The sequence below is a fragment of the Oncorhynchus clarkii genome, chromosome 12 (genome assembly GCF_045791955.1).
Source record: "Oncorhynchus clarkii lewisi isolate Uvic-CL-2024 chromosome 12, UVic_Ocla_1.0, whole genome shotgun sequence".
Lineage (NCBI taxonomy): Eukaryota > Metazoa > Chordata > Actinopteri > Salmoniformes > Salmonidae > Oncorhynchus > Oncorhynchus clarkii.
In genome coordinates, this window is record NC_092158.1 from 65,218,228 (window position 1) to 65,240,053 (window position 21,826).

General features: G+C 41.6%; 2 protein-coding genes across 5 annotated transcripts; one reads left to right on the forward strand and one right to left on the reverse strand.

Annotated features, from left to right (window-relative positions):
• The first annotated feature begins 237 nt into the window (after positions 1–237).
• On the forward strand, positions 238–8,376 carry LOC139421053 (cathepsin D-like). The gene is made up of 9 exons (XM_071171548.1): positions 238–472; positions 913–1,093; positions 1,406–1,529; positions 5,552–5,670; positions 5,901–6,100; positions 6,819–6,941; positions 7,232–7,376; positions 7,592–7,690; positions 7,900–8,376. The coding sequence occupies exons 1-9, from the start codon at positions 381–383 to the stop codon at positions 8,059–8,061; spliced, it is 1,245 nt and encodes a 414-aa protein (XP_071027649.1). The 5' UTR covers positions 238–380; the 3' UTR covers positions 8,062–8,376.
• Positions 8,377–10,643: 2,267 nt separating this feature from the next.
• On the reverse strand, positions 10,644–19,351 carry LOC139421055 (mitochondrial elongation factor 1). 4 transcript variants are annotated; one of them, XM_071171550.1, is made up of 5 exons: positions 19,049–19,351; positions 18,709–18,856; positions 18,320–18,500; positions 15,014–15,276; positions 10,644–14,816 (listed from the first exon to the last, which is right to left on the reverse strand). In XM_071171550.1, the coding sequence occupies exons 2-5, from the start codon at positions 18,853–18,855 to the stop codon at positions 13,989–13,991; spliced, it is 1,419 nt and encodes a 472-aa protein (XP_071027651.1). In that variant the 5' UTR covers position 18,856; positions 19,049–19,351; the 3' UTR covers positions 10,644–13,988. The 4 variants fall into 4 exon arrangements, with proteins under 4 accessions (XP_071027651.1, XP_071027650.1, XP_071027652.1 ...); XM_071171549.1 differs by having other exon boundaries at positions 18,709–18,860; XM_071171551.1 differs by having other exon boundaries at positions 18,709–18,860; positions 19,110–19,320.
• Positions 19,352–21,826: the final 2,475 nt, after the last annotated feature.

The window sequence follows — 21,826 nt, forward strand, 5'->3', positions numbered from 1 at the left end:
CGGTACCCAAAGTGGTGCACGTTTTGTTTTTTGCCCTAGAACTACACACCTGATTTAAATAATCACCAATCTTTTATAATTTCAATCAACTGTGTAGTGTTAAAGAAAGAAAAAAGGTGCATTCTAGACGTCCAAATGATACCTGCTTGCAGTGACCAATTTAAAACGATTGACATTATTCAAGCCAATAAGACCGTCTAATGTATGTGCTCTCTCCAATCAGGATTGGACCGAGTGAAGAAAAGCGAGTGTGTACGGAAACGACCGAAACGCATACTGATATAACTGGGTTTAGTGCGTAGATTTGATAGTGCTCGGTCTTCTGTGGACGGACAGTTTGGCCAGCCAAGATTGTCTAAAGTGAAAGAAAAAACAACTGGATGATGAGTTATCGAAGACAGAATATGAAGTGTCTTAAAATATTGTCTATAACCGTCGTGCTGTTGATAGCACACAGCGCTGCTATTATAAGGTAACATATTTTCGTCAGTTGCTTGGTTAACTTTTGAATAACGCAAGTAATTATTCTTTCGCCATACCGTGATGAGTATAGAATAGGCTATCTCTGGGGTAGTTTAATTTCCTGACGTTAGGCAATTATTATTGCCAATTTTACATGCATGTTTGTTTAGGCACATGTTGTTCGAATTTTGGTACACCCACAGAACGTTTCCATAACGCTGGCATGTTCATGACATCTATCTCCTAAAGTTTGAATTGAAGTTAACATAGATTGTACATAATAACGAAGCAATTAAGTTGTAAAATAGAATCAAGCTGCTCGTAAATGTATGGGAACATCAGTATAAAACAGGAAGTACGTTAGAGCGCACGAGTTCTAAATTATTTGTTAAACAAATTACGACCGAAACTAATGTATCTCTCTTCGTTATCATATCAATGATCCCTTAGAATTCCCCTCCACAAGACGCGCAGTATGCGCCGCCTAATGAACGACAATGGGATGAGTTTTGAACAACTCCAGGACATGGCCAAGACCGTTGGTGGTGCAGGAGCTGACACACCAACACCCTTACCAGCAACCACTCAGAGCCCGAAAGTGCCAGTTGAGAGACTCACTAACTTCATGGATGTAAGTGGATATTGTCACACGGCCTCGTTTAACTCTAGCTTGTTCTAGGTTGACTGAAACAACAAGTAAAGCCAGGGTTCTCCAGGAGTTGGGTGTGCAGGCTTTTGTTCCAACCCTTACCCTTCATAACATGCCCAATCTGATAATCATGGCCCAGATTGAAGGTTATGAGATGTGTGTGTAATTTATTTATTTGGTTTAATAAAGCTTGCACATTCAGTATCTCCCCAAGAGTTAGGAAAAGAGAACTGTAGTATAGACTTATGCCTATTTATCGTATGAATGTGGTGTTTATGTCAAATCTCTCTACAGGCTCAGTACTATGGGGTGATCAGCATAGGCACACCACCCCAGGACTTTACTGTGCTGTTTGACACCGGCTCCTCCAACCTGTGGGTGCCTTCCATTCACTGCTCCTTCCTGGATGTTGCATGCTGTGAGTCAGTCTATTATTGCCTTTGCTGCACTTCACCATAACCACGGGAAGTAGGGGTGCAGGGGGTGCAAAATAAAAAGATGCAACGATTTCTACGATTTTAGTTACAGTTCATATATAAGGAAAGAAGTCAATTCAAATGAAATAATTTGGCCCAAATCTATGGATTTCACATCACTTGGATAGATATAGATATGCATCTGTTGGACACAGATACCTTGTTTGCCTCGTGCAAACATCTCCTTCGCATCGAGTTGATCAGGCTATTGATTTTGGCACGTTTGTCCCACTCTTCAATGGGTGGGTCATGCATGTCGATCCAGAACATCCCAAACATGCTCAATGGGTGACATGTCTGAGTATGCAGGCCATGGAAGAACTGGGATATTTTCAACTTCCAGGAATTGTGAACAGATCCTTGTGACATGATCATGCTGAAACATGAAGTGATGGAGGTGGATGAATGGCACGGCAATGGGCTTCAGGATCTCGTCACAGTATACTGTGCATTCAAACTGCCTTCGATAAAATGCAATTGTGTTCGTTGTCTGTAGCTTATGCCTGCCCAGACCATAACCCCACTGACACCATGGGGCACTCTGTTCACAACGTTGACACCCGCAAACCACTCACCCACACAATGCCGAACACACTATCTGCCATCTGCCCGGTACAGTTGAAACTGGCATTCGTCTGTGAAGAGCACACTTCTCCAGCAGGCCAGTGGCCATCGAAGGTGAACATTTGCCCACTGAAGTCGGTTACGACGCCGAACTGCAGTTAGGTCAAGACCCTTGTGGGGACGGCGAGCACACAGATCTTCCCAGAGACTGTTTCTGACAATTTGTGCACAAATTCTTTGTGAAAATTCAGTTTCATCAGTTGTCCGGGTGGCTGGTCTCAGACGGTCCCGCAGGTGAAGAAACTGGATGTGGAGGTCCTGGGCTGGAATGTTTACACGTGGAATGCGTTAAGCCGACTGGAAGTACTGCCAAATTCTCTAAAAGGACGTTGGAGGCGGCTTATGGTAGAGAAATTAACATTTGTTCCTGCAGTCAGTGTGCCAATTTGCACGCTCCCTCAACTTGACACAACTGCAGATTTTAGTGGCATTTATTGTCCCCAGCACACAAAGCTTCTTTATATGCCACACTTGTCAAGTGGATGGATTATCTTGGCAAAGGAGAAATGCTCACTAACAGGGATGTAAACAAATTTGTGCCCAAAATCAAACTTTTTGAGCGTATGGGATCTTTTTATTTCAGGTCATAAAACATGGAACCAACACTTTACATGTTGCATTTATATATTTGTTCAGTGTATATACAGTACAAGTCATCAGTTTGGACACCAACTCATTCCAGAATGTTTTATTTTGTATTATTTTCTACATTGTAGAAGACATCAACTATGAAATAACACATGGAATCATGTAGTAACCAAAAGTGTTAAACATAAAAAAATATATATTTTATTTGATGACAGCTTTGCACACTCTTGGCATTCTCTCAACCAACTTAATGAGGTAGTTACCTAAAATGCATTTCAATTAAAAGGTGTGCCTTGTTAAAAGTACATTTGTGGAATTTCTTTCCTAAATGCATTTGAGTCAATCAGTTGTGTTGTGACAAGGTAGGGGTGGTATACAGAATATAGCCCTATGTGGTAAAAGATCAAGTCCATATTATGGCAAGAACAGCTAAAATAAGCAAAGAGAAATTAGTCCATTACTTTAAGACATGAAGGTCAGTCAATCCGTTTTAAAAAATGTAGTCGCAAAAATCTTTGAGTGCTACGATGAAACTGGCTGTCATGAGGACTGGCACAGGAAAGGTAGACCCAGAGTGACCTCTGCTGCAGAGGATAAGTTCATTAGAGTTAACTGCACCTCAGATTGCAGCCAAAATAAATGCTTAAGAGTTCAAGTAACAGACACATCTCGACATCAACTGTTCAGAGGAGACTGTGAATCAGGCTTTCATGGTAGAATTGCTGCAAAGAAACCACTTAAGGACCCCAATAATAAGGTGAGACTTCCTTGGGCCAAGAAACACGAGCAATGGACATTAGTCCGGGGGAAATCTGTCATTTTGGTCTGAGTCAAAATTTGAGATTTTTGGTTCTAACCGCCGTGTCTTTGAGATGCAGAGTAGGTGAACAGATCTCTGCATGTGTGGTTCCCACCGTGAAGCATGGAGGTGGGGGTTGCTTTGCTGGTGACACTGTCGGTGATTGATTGATTTATAAGTCAAGGCACACTTAACCAGCATGGCTACCACAGAATTCTGCAGCGATACGCCATTCCATCTGGTATGCCCTTAGTGGGACTTGTTTGTTTTTCAACAGGGCAATGACCTGACACTTCCAGGCTGTGTCAGGGCTATTTGACCAAGGAGAGTGATGGAGTTCATCAGATGACCTGGCCTCCACAATCACCCGACCTCAACCCAATTGAGACGGTTTGGGATGAGTTGGACCGCAGAGTGAAGGAAAAGCAACCAACAAGTGCTCAGCATATGTGGGAACTCCTTCAAGATGGTTGGAAAAGCATTCCAGGTGAAGCTGGTTGAGAGAATTCCAAGAGTGTGCAAAGCTGTCATTAAGCCATAGGGTAGCTAATCTCAAATATTTTGGGGTTACATGATTCCATATGTGTTATTTCATTAGTATTAAATGTCTTCACTAAAAATAAAGAACCCTTGAATGATTAGGTGTGTCCAAGCTTTTGACTGGTACTGTGTATTTTGTGGAAAGTTTTGATATTTTTCACAAGTAGTGCACTTGGTCCATTAGTAGTCCTGTATTAGTGGACCAATCTAGACATCTGTAGCGCGGGCAAAACATTTTCTTCAGCATCTCAGCTTTGTCAAAAAGGTAGTTGTATAATTAAGAACAGTATCGTGTGGTGTTCAATAGTTGGAATTGTATGAGTTGTTGCCCTGTCCCTTTCTCTGCGATCATTCTAATGGAATCCAGAAAAAACAAAACCCTCTCCTTAAACATGTTACATCAAAAGGTGCAAAGTTATTGGCAAAGAAACAAAACATCCATCAATTTAAAAAAAAAAAAGTTATTGATCAAATAACATGGAAAACAACCACTTTTTGTGCAATATTAATTACCATCCTTACAAACGTAATGTAAATTAACATTACTGTATTGTACATTGGCTGGTCATCTAGGTTTGTACCTGTGGATTTTCCATCACAAATGCACAATACGTTATTGAGTACATTGAGACATCAAGTGGTTTGTGACATGGCTGAGTTGATTGAGCATGGCTCTTGCAACGCTAGGGTTGTGGGTTCGATTCCCACGGGGGACCAATATAAAAATGTATGCACTCACTATAAGTTCCTCTGCATAAGAGCATCTACTAACATGTAAAAGGAATGAATAGATCACTTCAGTTTCCACAGAAACAAGCTGCATTTGCAAAGTATTTCAAGAAACTGGAAAACCTATCAAATGTAGAGAATTATCAGACTCAACAAATGCTAGTAAACACTGAAATACAATTATTTTGTTTTACAGTAGTGCACTGGGTCTTCACTTCCTGTATTAGCGGACAATATAGGTATTCAGCGCAGGCATTGTTTTGCACCCCCCCCCCCCCCTGTCGGCGTAGCACCCCCTGCCCCAAATTACTTCCTGTGGCGATGCACTTCACTCATAACATATGGTTATAACATAGTATAGTATATCTGCTGAGTCGCCTATGGATGTCAATTTAAGCCCCCCCCCCCCACACCGCTCTGATTCAGAGGGATTGGGTTAAATGCGGAAGACACATTTCAGTTGTACAACTGACTAGGTATCTCCCTTTATCATATAGTCATGAGATGGGTGCTAAAGTTGCATAAACGTTTTATTTTTTTTGCTCATCCATGCTTTAGCATGCTGTACTGGAAGTCATATTCATCGTTTTAAGGCGGCATGAGGGACATGTTTGTTTTGTATGAAAATGAGTGCCATTTATCCAACCTGAGACAGTTGTCAACTTTATGTACACCTCTGCTTAGGGCTCCACCATCGTTATAACTCCAAGAAGTCGAGCACGTACGTTCAGAATGGCACCAAATTCTCCATCCAGTATGGCAGAGGCAGCTTGTCTGGGTTCATCAGTGGGGACACTGTCTCTGTAAGTGGACTGTTGTGTGTGTGTGTGTGCACATGTTGTTCATTTGCATTCCTCTCATTTAAGTGGACAAATCCACAGAATTTTACCATTGTCCATTTTAAGTGATGGAATGTGGAGCATAGTCTGCATACCATTTCTTACTGTGTATTGTCTGTAAACCTCACGGTTTGTGTTCACGAACAATCTGCTTTGTACATCAGTTCCTGTTCTTCACTCCATCCCTCTCTCAGTTGGCGGGCATGCAGGTCACTGGTCAACAGTTTGGTGAGGCCGTGAAGCAACCTGGCATCACGTTTGCAGTGGCACGCTTTGACGGGGTGCTGGGCATGGGCTACCCTACCATATCTGTCAGAAATATAACCCCTGTGTTTGACACCGCCATGGCTGCCAAGCAGTTGCCTCAGAACATATTTTCCTTCTATATTAGCAGGTTGGTTTTAGGGATTTTTTTTCTCTCCTTTTTAATACATTCCTACTGAGGGTCGTAGGTCAATGTGTGGTTTGACTTGTGATTTTGTTTTTAAGCCTTTTTTTTTTTAAAGCTGTGTTTACTGTTGGAGGTCAACTGAAAGGAGTTTATTTTTATTTGAACTGGGATATTTTTAGCTCCTGTTATCCTGAAATTCTTTAACCACACTTGCTGTCATATTTCCTCGGAAATAAGTAAGTGAAATAGTTCACCTAATTTCAGTTTGTGACAACAAGCACGTTATAGTGTAGAGAATCATTGTACCATCTACACCACTGAAATATATTTTCCATTTTACCAAACATATTGTATTTAGAGCTGTTTGAAGCTGGTGTACAAAACTGAAAGTAAAACAGCAAAAACAAAACTTAAGAATGGGAAGCATAGAAATAGAACATCTTCTGCTTAGACTTGCATTCAATGAGTGACAGATCTATAACACACATTTCTATGTGAATTGGGTTGGGTCACCCAAAAAGTTACATATTGCAGCTTTAAAATGTATTTATTTTTGTGGGTAACGTCTATGAACTTAAACCACCGGTTAATTCATTTTCATAACTTGTACAACCTTATATTCTTGTTGTCACTATCTTCAATGGGGTTAAGGCAATACAATTACATATCTGATAGTAGATTGAACTAAACTTGTACCCCCTTTTGATATCCTGTTCCTCAGGGAGCCATTTGCTGCTGTAGGAGGAGAGCTGATGCTGGGAGGCACGGACCCACTGTACTACACTGGAGACCTGCACTATGTCAATGTCACACGCAAGGCCTATTGGCAGATTGAGATGAGCAGGTAAGCAACTTGTTTCTCATCTACACAGAGGCTCTTTCGTAATATCTATACCAGAGGAGAACAACTGCCCCCTCATTGAAGCCATGAAGTTCAAAGAAAGTAGGATCCCCCATTTATAGTCAATGGAAAAATAACTTTGTCTTTATTTATTTACACGGAGAATCATTGTACCAAAAATTGCTTCTATTACACCAGATGCATGTCCTTGAACCAATTTATTAAGAAATCACACACAGATGTTATAAGGATAATTTAGTCTCGAGTGATCACAGCTAATTGGTGCTCTGCAGTGTGGAAGTGGGAAACCAGCTGACGTTGTGCAAGGCCGGTTGCCAGGCGATTGTTGATACGGGAACGTCCCTCATCACCGGGCCTGCGGAGGAGGTCCGGGCGCTGCAAAAAGCCATCGGAGCCTTGCCTCTACTGATGGGAGAGGTAGGTACAGGAGTCTGTAGACTAAATGTCTACCTGTTGTAGCATATAAGTACATTCTATCAGTTCCAACCTCTGTTTTAGTTCTCCTGAATGGCCAACAAAAGATTTCAATCATGCACGCATGTATTGTAGTGACAGAAGTTAAGTTTTGATTTGTGAAGTACATGCAGTTATTTTTAACTTAATTGCACTCTTATTTCTTTTCTTCCTCTCAGTATTGGATTGACTGCAAGAAGGTTTCCTCTCTCCCCATCATCACATTCAACCTGGGAGGGAAGATGTTTAACTTGACTGGAGACGACTATATCATAATGGTAAATTGCACCTTGAACCAGTGTTCAATGTGGCCTGCCAGTAGAAAGTCTGTGAAATTTGACAACTTCAGTCATCATCACTTAAACGGTTAATGACAGTTCGCATGCATATAGGCATTTTAATACATCTTGAAATGTATTATATTTAATTCTGTGGCCATACCTGCTGTTGAGAATCATTCAACGCTTCTCTCCCCTATGTGCTGCAGGAGTCCCAGATGGGTCAGAAAATCTGTCTGTCAGGCTTCATGGCCATGAACATCCCTCCTCCGGCTGGACCGCTGTGGATCCTGGGAGATGTGTTCATTGGACGCTACTACAGCGTGTTTGATAGAGATGCAGACCGCGTGGGGTTCGCCCCTGCCAAGTAGAGGGGAGAAACCACAAACAACCCCTAGCCACTTGTGGAGATCTGAAAGGATTTGATGGGTATAAGCAATATAGTGGTCCTACCAAACCAAGGTGCAAGGTCTACCTATCAAATCCCCACAGATCATGCTGAATTATAGGAGGAAAAGCACACCACAAATGAACAAAATTCCCCAAAAGAACCTTGTCTTTGCCTATTTTGCTTCATTTTTGGGGGGGGAGGGGGCTGGCTATGTTTTTTTTTAAATGTTTTTTTTTTAAGACTAAGTGTTACCATGTGAGTTTGGTGAATGATTAATAAATATTGCAGATCAAAACTGATATGAGCTGCTGTATGCAGTTCAGCTTGGTGTTTTGTATGAAGACAAAGTGGTACTGTTGTATCTCCTATCTGACAATGCAACCACTTGTTTTTGGAAAGCAGAAGACTGAATTCATATCATTGTAGATTAAACTCAGTTTTTGTTAAATCAACCAGAATGTTGATGTCCAGGGAATTTGACTATGTACCAGGGTACAGAAATTGTATCAAACTTTTTTTGTGAAACAATGTCTTGTACACTTGAACTCTTATTGTATGTTGACCCCAAGACCATGACGCTTCCGTTATAGCCTAAATAAAATGGTCATGCACTACAGCATCTGATGATCCTAAAATTAATCAAAAGATGTGACACTGAAAAAAGTATATAAAATAAAAATCTAGTCATTCTTGTCCAGGTTGAACTGGCATTTTGTTCCTTTTCAAAAGCTTATGGTAGTAGTTGTATGCTTCAGCAGACATCCTTAAAGAGTAAGTGCCCTCAAAGGAGCTATACAAGTGTGTTCAGTACAGGGAAGGAAATTGACCTAACCAAACTTCTCAACCCCACCCTTTTCATGTTTAACTCTTACAGATTTAGGAATTGAATTGAATGATTTTATGCACTGGGTGACTGGGCTAGTAGACCAGATTGACTAGCCAGTTTTAAAATCTAGGCCATGTGATATTTGACTTTGACTAGAAAAGATATTACAACTGACTAGTTGACAACATTTTCTACTAGCTAAGACTGAAAAGTACTAGCCTCAGTCTGGTTTAATTTCCATCTCTTCCGGCTGCTGCTGTTGTATCCTACCCAAATATGATTTTCCCTGCAAGCCTCATGTTTTGAAATTACCAATATTTATTTACACAAAAACCACACATCTGCCGCAACATTTATTTTTCGGCGTATACAAAGTGCTGTGTACCATTCAGTTCCATAGCTAAAATTAAATCAAACCGTCAACAAAAAAAACTAAACATACATGCAAGCATATCGTCGCTAGGCTGAAATCCACAAGGTAGATGTCTACTTTGTGGTTCATAACAGTTGTAGCAAACTTTGTGTGGCAAAATGACCCCAACAGCACAAATGTTTATAGGTCTACAGAGATCACACAAAAACATCCTTTATAATTAGTCCCATCACGGATTGAGCTGTTAATCAGCACACCCAAATTAAGCACTTCAGAACACTGTGTTGTGGTGGTAGCATTGCAAGCATACTCTGCTTTTTTGATTACAAACATATAATGCTAAACTATCTCCATAACATGTCAAAGATTTTCTTGAAAAATACTCTACTGTACCACGCACACCCTCCACTCCTACCAGGATAGACACTACATACCTGTGAGACAAGTGTTCATTGGGAAGATATATATTTTTCAATCACAGATGAGCAAAGTGCTGATTTATATTTTATATTTGCATAACACTTATTTTATATCTAACTAGGAAAGTCAGTAAAGAAAAAAATCTTATTTACAGTGACAACCTACACTGGGCCAATTGTGCACTGCCCTATGGGACTCCCAATCACGGTTGGTTGTGATACAGCCTGGAATTGAACCAGGGTGTCTGTCGTGGTGCCCTGCACCACTCGGGAGCCCACTCTCGAATAAGGCTTGTGATTGGACATCTGGGCATGGGATGGTTATAGCTGCTACCTGACCTGGTTTAAATCCCTGTCTGTCTGCTGGACGTCAACACCAGATTAACCCTCGCTGTCTTTCAATGTGGGTTGATCTTATATGTCAGTGGGATTGACCAGCCCCCTTAAATGCACACAGTGAGCACCAAAATGAATACCTACCCACCCGTGTCTAAGTGTAAAGTTAATGGAACTACCATAAATAAAGGAAATGTCTCTAAACTGAACATACCTTTGCTCCAATATCCACACTAACATACCACAGAAGACGATATACAGTGCCTTGAGAAAGTATTCACACCCCTAGCCTTTTTTCACATTTTGTAAAAATGAAAAGCTGACATGTCTCGTGTCAACAAGCCTAAATAATTTCATGAGTAAAATGTTCTTTACAAGTCACATAAGTTGCATGGACTCACTGTGCACAATAATAGTGTTTAACATGATTTATGAACGACTACCTCTTCTCTGTAATCCACACACCCACACACACACCTGTAAGGTTCCTCAGTCGAACAGGGAATTTCAAATACAGATTCAACCAATGACCAGGGAGGTTTTCCAATGCCTTGCAAAGAAAGGCACCTATTGGTAGATGGGTACATAAAAAAATAAAAATAAATAAAAAAAAGCAGACATTGAAAATCCCTTTGAGCATGGTGAAGTTATTATTTACACCATTGATACAACATCCAAAGTGTATTTAAAACAGTTAAGAGGCTGCGATAGGAGAAAACTGAGGATGGATCAACAACATTGTAGGTACTCCACAATACTAACCTTACTGACCGAAGGAAAAGAAGAAAGCTTGTACAGAATACAAACATTCCAAAACATGCATCCTGTTTGCAATAATGCACCAAAGCAAAACTGCAAAATATTTGGCAAAGAAATCAACTTTATGTCCTGAATGCACAGTGTTATATTTGGGGCAAATCCAACAACCCATTGCCAAGTACCACTCTTCATATCTTCAAGCATGGTGGTGGCCGCATCATGTTATGGGTCTGCTTGTCATCGGCAAGAACTAGGGAGTTTTGTTTAGGATAAAAAAAGAAACAGAATAGAGCTAAGCACAGGCAAAATCCTAGAGGAAATCCTGGTTCAGTCTGCTTTCCACAAAAGAAACAGTCAAATTCAGCTTTCTGCAGAACAATAACCTAAAAAAACAAGGCGAAATGTATACTGGTGGTGCTTACCAAGACAACATTGAATGTTCCTGAGTGGCCTAGATACAGTCGACTTAAAACTGTCTTGGAAAATCTATGGCAAGACTTGAAAATGGCTGTCTAGCAATGATTAGCGACCAACTTGACAGAGCTTGAAGAATTAAAAAAAAATGTGCAGATAATGTGCAATCCTGGTGTGCAAAGCTCTTAGAGACTTAACTAGAAAGACAAACACTGTAATCGCTGCCAAAAGTGATTCTAACATATATTGACTAAGGGGTGTGAAGACTTACGTCAATGACATATTTCTGTCATATGTCAGCTTGGCGGCAGGTAGCCTAGTGGTTAGAGCGGTGAGCCAGTAACCGAAAGATTGCTGGATCAAATCTCCAAGCTGACAAGGTAAAACTCTGTCGTTCTGCCCCTGAACAAGGAAGTTAGCCCACTGCTCCCCGGTAGGCTGTCATTGTAAATAAGAACTTGTCCTTAACTGACTTGCCTAGTTAAATAAAATATATTTTCTTAAGCATGTTTTCACTTTGGGGTATTATCTGTAGATGGGTGAGAAAAATATATATTTCATCGGTTTTAAATTGAGGCTGTAACACAAAATGTGGAAGAAGTCGATGAGTATGAATGTTTTCTGAAGACACTATATCATGACTGAGCAACAGTTACCAGTAGGGGCCGCTTAAGCAAGACCAAACTGACAAATACTGTATTTGCAACTGGAAACATTTTTTCCACAGCAACCGACAGAGGTGCTCTGTCTTTGATAAATTTGCTCTCAGCTTAACATCCCAACTAACGCAAAATGTCATTTGAAAAAAAGCACACCAACCATTTTGTGTTATGAGTGGGAGGAAGTCATGCCAGATTTGTTTTATGCAAAGCTATGCAACAACCAGTTTTAACCAACAAAGACCTATTAATGAACATATAGGTCAAGTATTTTATCTTAACGTCACAAGACATATTTGACATCATAAACAGACAGTACAGAGAAGGTGTGTAACAATAACCCAACGTATGATTAACTTTCTACATTGGTATTCTTATTCATGCAAACGGCACACATTCCTAACATAAAAGTATATATTCTTATTTCTCAACGTTCTTTCATTCAACAACTTTGTGGGAGGAGTCCTAGAAAACACACAAATCATCCGCAACTTAAATACCATGAAGATAGGTTTCTATGTGATTTATACATTAGGCTTTATAGTGGGCGTTTCCGCCACTGGAGGCTGCTGATTGGAGGATGCCTCATAATAACATCTGGAATGTGGTATATTGGCTGGAATGCAGTTAATGGATTCAAACACATGAATGTGTTTGACACCACTCCATTCCGGCCATTATTATGAGGCGTCCTCCCCTCAGCAGCCTCCATCCTTGCAAAGTTTGCTACAATTTCAGAACTATAACTTGAACCAAATTCAAAAACTCACTTCAAGAAATCTAGAAAAATAAATCGTTTTTTTTTTTAAACTCAAGAATGTCAAGATTTCAGTCGTACCACAATAATTTATTTGCTTTCGCGGCGGCTCACATGGTAAACATTACATTCTATCCATTTACACAGTTAGAGCGGTAGAGTAGGCTAAGTGTAGCCTGGTCCCATACTGTATGCACTGTAGGCAACTCTTCTAACCTTGCCATGCCAAACATGACACAGAGAAGAGTTAGCTACAGCACAAACTGTACGATACCAGGCTACAGTACTATAAGTACCCTGCAGTAGAAGAACAACCCCCTGTCATGTTCCACTCACTGGTCTTATTTCCTAGTGGACCACAACAGTGCTTAAGACCATTTACCTTGTTAGGGGCGACAGTATTGACGCTGTCACCAAACTATCCATCCATCTGAACTGGCATCTCATGGCAGAGTGTAAGAAGCACCCTGCCTCCAAGTCTCAGCTTAATAGTAAGCTAGAAATGTAGAGAACAATGCTTGAGCCGATTATGGAGGCTTGTTCTGAGAGATCTCTTTCAGACATGATATTAACTAGCATTAAACTAATGTTACCCATCATAATATGTGTTTGAAAGACCTGCAATCTGAGGATGGAGCCACCAAAATAGCTTTCAAATAAACCCCAATTTCCATTCCCACAAATTATAATGAATATATATATTTTTTCCCCCTCGACACGATTCAATCCAAACTGGCTACATAATATTATGGTAACATAATATTAGCCAATGAAGCAACCCCCAATTCAACAAACAGAGTCCTAACCCAAGGGGTATACTACAAAACAGGTTCAACTTTGATAAACAAACAGAAATAACTTATTTTTGGGGGTTCATTAAGCTAAACTTGTGTTTTTGGTTAAGTCAATTAGACCAAGCCCATTTGAAGTTATTTCAGGATATCTAGGCAAGTTAGTTGGCCAACTCCTTGATCGTGCTTTAAAGTATACCCCTCTGAACAGTACTACTTATAAAACGGCTTACGTGCAGCATAGGGACCATATGAAGAGACTGGTTTCATCATCTGAGGTTTAACTGGTATTTGGATGATCCTGTATTCATTGTTAAACCCCCATACTAAAGTGGTCGATTTTGCATTTCTACTTTATCAAACACAATTACACAAATAAAAAGTACAAGAGAAACATATTGATCGATGAAACCGGGACTCCAGAGACGTGATGTTGAATCAATCACACAGCGACATGGTCACAGGGGACATGGTCCATATCTGAAGCGCATATGAATTACATATCCTCTTCTGCAGTATGGAATCTTAGAATTATATACCATCTGTCCTAAACCCTCGAACCCATGACCAGACTTAGTCAGACTGAGGAGTCCTTAGGAGTGCCTCTGGGTCAGAGAGGGAACAGTAGAGGGTGTATCCTAGCTCATCCACCTCCACTGGCGTCAGCTCACAGAACAGGTTGACTTTGGGGACCAGGGCGCAGGGGAGCCTCCCAGCCTCTAGGTGTCCCACTAGAGAGCGGAGCAACTGCAGGAAGCGGTCAGCCAGCGCCTCCTGGGTCCAGTCGCCCTCCTTCTCGCTCAATAGCAGTATGGCGTTGGTCAGCTGACTGGCCGACAGGCGCGCCAGTGCCGGGTTTAGCTTGCACACGGCTTTAGTCACCTTGAGGCAGGCACAGCGGCAGCCCCCGTCCTCTTGGTCCAGAGCCCGCAGGCGCGCAGTCTCCGCCACACGGAAGCTCTGCCGCCACAGGTTTTCATGGCGCTCCGCAGCCAGCCTGTGTGGCTTGGCGATGAGCGAGGCGCCGTCGTCCATCACCAGCAGAGGCAGGAAGTCCACGAAAAGAAGGCGGTCTGTCTCATACTGGACCTCCAGGGTGAGCGTCTCCGAGGGAACCACTGGCCGGATCACGTAGTCCAGAACGCTGCCGATGGCCGGCCAGTTGATGGAGCCCGCCACCAGCTTCTCGAACACCTCCAGGACAGACTTGGGGGAGAGGTAGCCACCTACCATGCAGCGGTCCCAGTAGCTGCTGCCTCGGGGGAAGTATTCCAGGTTCTCCCTGCGAATCAGCCAGAAGCCCGGAACGTTCATGATGGTGTCCTCCCCGGGGACTGACGACCACAGGTTCTTCTCCAGGGTCAGAGGGACCATGAGCTGAGCGTGATCCGCTGTCACCACCTGAGAAAGAGTGGGAGAGAGTCAGAGAGCACATGGTGTTACTCTTGTAAAACCATAACATTTCAAACCCAGAGACAGGCACCGAGGTAAAAAGCATTGTTTGTGGTCACAACACTCCTAAGCCAATGGCCTGTGAAGTGATATCTTTACCCCTTCCCCCAGAAGGATCAAGTTTACTACTTCTACCCTCTTATTACCTGCAGGTCGTCGTAGAGGCTGCCGCTGAGGTACATCTCTCGGAGAGGCATGTCGGGCAGCTTGGCGTGCAGGAAGATCCTCAGCTCTGCGCAGATGTCCAGGGCAGCCCGGCGGGCTGTGGCCTGCTCCTCAGCGGGGATGGCCACACGCTCCTGGTAGAACTCCCACAGTTTCTCCTGTAAGGAGAGGCGCATCCTGGCCCGGAAGAGGTCGGTCTCCCCTGCAGCGCTACGTCCTCGCCCCGCCGCCCTCCGCATGCAGTCTGAGTGGGATACAGCCACGACAGGCAGAGGTTAGGAATGTGCAGGTATGGGTTATCGCATATAACCCATGTGGGATGGGCATTCTGATGATGCAAGACACTTTAATAATGAAGTAAATCAAATATGTTGAAAGGGCATGGGAGGTAAATAAGAACAAAAGTAAGGCTATTGGGTGACGACAGGAAATCCAACTAATGGGAACACGTACCACGAGAGGGGCTGCTTTACAGACTATCCTCTCCTACAGAGAGTAACCTACTACTAAAGCCAGAAGTACACCACACAATTTTTTTTAGTTGTTGAGATCAGACATGTTTCGTTTTTGTTTTTCACGAGACAGCGTGGTATGGAGAATCCTCACGACCAAGTGAAGAACCTTGTAGTGTGTGACCCCGCCTCCCGGTTTGTGCCACATCGTTTAGCTTGAGCACTAATACACGTTGGGAAGACAAAGAAACGACACGAAAGACGGTCGGTCGTTAAATGTGAGAGGCTCAGCAATGTTACAATTTTGAAAGTTGTGTAGTGTACACCCGGCATAAGAGAACCACCCAAAATACCACAGACTTTGAGGTATTTTTAACACATATCTAATGGAGCTCAATAGAAACTATCCGTTTGAGTCTATTTAGTGTGGTTTCTACTAACAAAACTATAGGGTCGTTCCATTCAATTTCAATAGCTTTGACCGCATCCCTTGTAATTTTAACAAAACTTCCCATACATGTATGCCCATGGTAGAAGTGGTCAGAAAATAACTTTTTGACCTGAATGCCAAAACATTCAGGAGATAGGAGGTAGCCAAATTGTGATCCATGACGCATACCATGAGACAGACACTGAATGTCTCGCTCTCTTGAAAATATAAAATGGCTCAGTTTGATATAATTTAAAAGCTTACTAACAGGATGGTCATTCCTTTAAAACAAAAAAAATAATGGTTTATGTTGAGACCGCCATCAGTTGAGACACAGCATGCACTTAAATAGAGACTAGGTGTAACTAAAATGGGAATAACGTTGACATTTCAACTTTCCAATTGGTTGGAGGTCCACACAGAAAATATTGACTTGAATGAGAATATCAGTTGTTTTAAATTACAAATGTCAATGTTCCATACGAATCCTATTAAAATCATAAATATAGATAGAATCAAATGTTATTTGTCACGTGCGGCCGAATACAACAGGTGTACAACAGACCTTACAGTGAAATGCTTACTTACAAGCCTTTAACCAACAATGCTCTAAGAAGTTAAGAAAAAAACATGTTATGTAAAACATGTAAAATAAAAGTAACAAATAATTCAACAGCAGCAGTAAAATAACAATAGCGAGGCTATATAAGGGGGTACCGGTAGAGTCAATGTGCGGGGGAACAGGTTAGTCGAGGTAATATGTACATGTAAGTAGAGTTAAGGTGACTATGCATAGATAATAAACAGAGTAGCAGCAGTGTAAGATGGGTCTGGGTAGTCCTTTGATTAGCTGTTCAGGAGTCTTATGGCTTGGTGATAGAAGCTGTTAAGAAGCCTTCTGGACCTAGACTTGGCGCTCCGGTACCACTTGCTGTGCGGTAGCAGCCTATGACTAGGGTGGCTGGAGTCTGACAGTTTTTAGGGCCTTCCTCTGACACCGCCTTGTATAGAGGTCCTGGATGGCAGGAAGCTTGGCCCCAGTGATGGGCCGTACACACTACCCTCTGTAGTGCCTTGTAGAAGCCGCGCAGTTGCCATACCAGGCAGTGCTGCAACCAGGATACTCGATGGTGCAGCTGTAGAATATTTTGAGGATCTGAGGACCCAGTGCCTAATCTTTTCAGTCTCCCAAGGGGGAATAGGTTTTGTCGTGCCCTCTTCATGACTGTCTTAGTATGTTTAGACCATGATAGTTTGTTGGTGATGTGGACAAGACATTCCCATTTAAATTGACATTTGATGGTGGCCATCTTCATGGTAGTAATTGGAATGTAAAATGTCAATTCAATTACTTTCAATGGTGTAACAGCTAAATTGCAGTTGTCTGAAGGGATAGGTCCATTCTATGAATTATACTTCTATGATTAAAATGACACCCACCCCGTATTCAAGAGTATACTGTGTCTGAACCGATGGCAGGCACAACACATACACCTCAGATGATATACATTAGGGTCTAAGCGTCAACATAGATTTAATTAAATTTGCCTGAGTTTACATGTTTTTAGATAATTTAAATTAAACATCACACGTATTTTTCCTACAATTTATAATAGTTTGGCAACCCTGGTTTCAAGCTTTTAAACTATATCAAACTTAACCGTTCATCTTTTCAAGTGATGAATACATGGACGTCTCATGGTATGCTGGGATATGCAAAAATTGGTCAACTTTGAGCCCCTCCATCTCCTGATTGTGTTGGCATTCAGGTCCAAAAAGTAATTTTCTGATCACTTAAACCATGGGCAAATATGTATGGAAAGTTTTGTTTAAATCAAAAGATGTGCGGTCAAAATCTGGTTGATATCAAATGGAACGACCCTATAGCTTCCTACAACAAGAGTCAGTAGCATCACCCACAATACAGGAAGTACAGCCATCCTGACATCAGCCATCCTGTCGTCAATAGACACAGCCAAGGATTAGAAAACACTGCACAGAAATGAGGTCAAACCATCTGAAACACACTACTACCCCACTGTGACCACCTGCTACATCAATCCCAAGTGTTACTGTTCAGGCCTCGCTCTGAACAGAGTTAGGCAATGCGTGTGAGTGTGAGCAAGTGAGAGTGTAACAGGCGTCCCTATAGCTTCCACGCTCACCAGTCCTTATCGGTACTTGATCTCGCATCCTCTGCCTTGCCAACACACGTAATTGTCCTGCTTGACAACGTACTAACCAGTCGCACCACCGAAAAAGTACCAATTTGGCAGTGCCATTGGCAACGTTTCACGCTGTGGGGTGAGCTAACGGCAGGATTGTAACTCTGCTAAATGAGCAATGTTGATAGTTGTAATGCGAAACATTGTGTGTGACACCCTAAATAACTTAGCGTACCATACCTGGTTCAAAGGAGTTGGAGGTGGTGGGTAGAGTCTGCAGTGACCTGCTCACTGTTGACCTCATGTCGTGGTTAAGTACCCGTGGTGACGAGCCCATCCAGCTTGGTTCTTCCCAACTCCTTTTCCCTGATGGTTCCATCTTAGTAGGGCTGGTCGGAGCACTTATGGCACGGTCATACATCTGAAAGGAGATGGAATTGAAAGGCATATTTGTCCATTAGAGTGTTTCATGAAATGGACATGTCTTCCACTCGTGGCAAAATTACTGATGTAGAGATCAGATGCCAAACAGTGAGCCTACAACTGAACTGGCACAACGGACAAAGAATGTACATAACATTTACAAGAATAGAATTGCAATGATCTAACTTAAAGAATGTCCCACTTACTCTTTTGACTGCTAGTGTTGCAATGCCAAGCATGGCAGCTCCTCCGACCCCAAGCACAAGCTTAGCATTAGAGAGCAAAAAGTCAACGGCCGTGCCCATGCCGTTGTCATCCTTCTTTCCTTTACGGTCACCGTTCACTCCCGCCATTCTGTCTTTGTGAATGTAGCGTTAGAAAGGGAAAATGATGAGAGAAGAACAAAGTACTGATTCAGACGTAAAGAGTCCTGCGTTCTATTACCATAACTCAAGGTATTCAAAGTACCTTTTATTATTAAAATATGTATTATTAATTTATGAGAGCAAAAGGATAGTTGGTCAGTTAAATAGCTGAATAGTTTACCTGTTAGTGGTCTGCCACAAGCACGCCTTGCTAAAGGTGGTGTTGGATGGTTGAGCCTCACCTACATCAGCCCCCCCAGTCTACTGCTGAGGAAGAACTGGCCCCTCTTCAGTGCGGCCTCCTTGTCACTCGGCACGGTCAGAGCCTGGCAGCGGCGGAACTCGCCGGCCACGGCGCGCCGGTAGTAGTTGCGGTCTGTGTACTGAAGGTGGCACCCTGCACGGAGCAGTGCTCGGTACAGCTCCAGCACCGCACTACGAGACCAGCCGCCCATTAGGGATGCACATGGAGATGGGAGGACTCCTGTGAGGAGAGATAGGACATGTATTTATTTCAATAGAATAGGTAATCATTACACAAAGGGTAGTATTAGCGTAGATTTTCAAACACTGTCACCTAGGCATCTGCCACTGGTGAAGTGGAAGGACAACATGGATCAAGTTAGGCTATACTAATCCTGAACAGTAACTAAACTACTTGATACGATTGGGCATATTTAGCTCAATAACCTTTGTGGATGACGAGATAAGAGATGAGACTGGTCATTTGTTGCAGATGTAATTTGTGTAACGTCCCAACAGGAATCTGTTCCAAAAATAACAAGGTTGCCAACAAACAACGCATACAAAGTTGTACAGCGGCAGAATAAGATACCGGGTAGGGCGTGGGCAATTTAGTTACGTTTTTCACTCACGTTTATTAAAAAAAAAATAATAATGTCTATCCTCGCTCTGGTAGCCTATGGACAAACATTAAGAATAAGCTACGGCAGCTAGTTAGCTTGGTGAATTGATCATGCTACTTTGTATGCGTTGTTTGTTGGCATCCTTGTACTTTACGAAGTTTCTGGAACAGGTTCATGTTAGAACCTTCCACAAATGATACCCACCCAGCAGCAAGTCAAGTTAATTTGCTAACTATCTAACATTAGCTATGGTATGCCGGTCTAGTCTGCATGCAGCCTAGCCGCGTCAGACCAGAGCAACACATAAGATACACCAAAGATACTGAAATAGCTAACTAACCACTTTCATCTGACATTAGCTAGTTTGCGTTAGCACTCATCCAGCAGAACACCCCTTAGCAATTTAGCTACCAAACGTTAGCTGCTGTTTCCCGTGTAGACTATACGATAAGTGAGCTAACAATTAGCTATACTAGAATAGCAAAACTAGTACCAATCGTATTGTTCCCTTTGATTGGCTAATAGTATTATTTTTTTTAAATCACTTAATTCTAGCCTAGCTAGTGAGCTAACGTTAATTAGCTTTTTACAGTAACGTTAGCCTCCGAACGATGCTGACCTTGCACATTGAGGAGCTGATACTCACAATCAATTGAATACAAATATACGATATTGACAGAACAACATTTTACATCGTCAAGGGAGACCGCTGAACTTACGTTTGAGAAACGATTTCAAAGGTTTCTCCTTATAAGTACAACAGACACAGTTCCCCCTCGCTTCGGGGTCAGAATGACAAACCGGAAGCTATTGGCTACTTATTTTTGCACTGGAATTACTACATCCGGTTTGAACAATTTTTATGGTTGAGAAATGTGACATTACAGCACTCAGTCTTATTTAGCCTACAAACCTATACACCTTTATATGATGGAATACATTTTTATAAAGAAGTCTAATAAGGAAACATATGTGAATAAGATCATAAACCAATGTAATAAGACTATATAAGTAGAGTAGAGTAGGTTAAAGGAGAGTAGAGTATTACTTTATTAATCCGAATTTGGGAAATTGTTTTATCACCTATAGCATCATCACTGATTACCAGGACAAGACAAGGATAAATGAAACACATATAATAAAACAAGTTCATATTAATATGTACTATATTGGTAAAGTTTGTGAGCAGCTAAGATTCGACACAATCCCTTGTGTGATCTTGGGTTAATAGAAAGTGAAGCTCATTTTGTGTTTTATTGCCCTCTGTATGATGACCCGAGACATGTTCTGTTTGGTAAAATTGTTGGTGCTCACTCATGTAGTGTTTGATTACAGGATGAACGCAGGTTGAAGTTCTTTTTCACAATGTGAGGTTTTTTTACTTTGCACAATTTATTTTCCTGGGGTGGAGAAGTGTATTGTTTGTGTAGAGACACAAGGTGAAAATTGTAATAGCTAAGTGTTAAATGCATTTAATTTGTTTAATGTAACATTTTTGTTTTGTGCACACCTACTTGACACTTGATATCGTGTCTTATAAGCCCATATGGGCTGGGCACCATGTTGCTGGTGGTTTCAAGTTTAATTTGTCACATGCACAAGTAAACTGAAATGCTTGATTTGCAAGCCCTACCCAACAGTGCAGTATTCAATATAAAATAATATAACTAATAACAAAATGCAAAAAGTAGTTTTTATTATTATCATAAATATCTACATTGTTAGGTAATTGAAGAAACAGTTACTTAGGAATTACACTTAACTAAGCAAAGTGGTTTCTGAAATTGGGGAACCAAATGCCATTAAGTGGTGAAATCTCACAATTAGCTACCTAAGCAGCTTGCATACAATCACATAATGTTTGTCTCCATTAGGAATGTCTGAGTATTTTGTCTGCTAAATTACCTTTAGTGAAAATAAGTCCCATTAATCTGCGTTGTCATTAATCCTATGCAAAGGCTTACAATTAATTATATTCTTTCAAAAAATAATAATCTTAAACAAACAGAAACATAGCCAATGCCCCACATTTCGGCTAGATACCTTTTCATAAACACAACTCCAAATAGAAAGACTGACAAAAGGAGTAATGT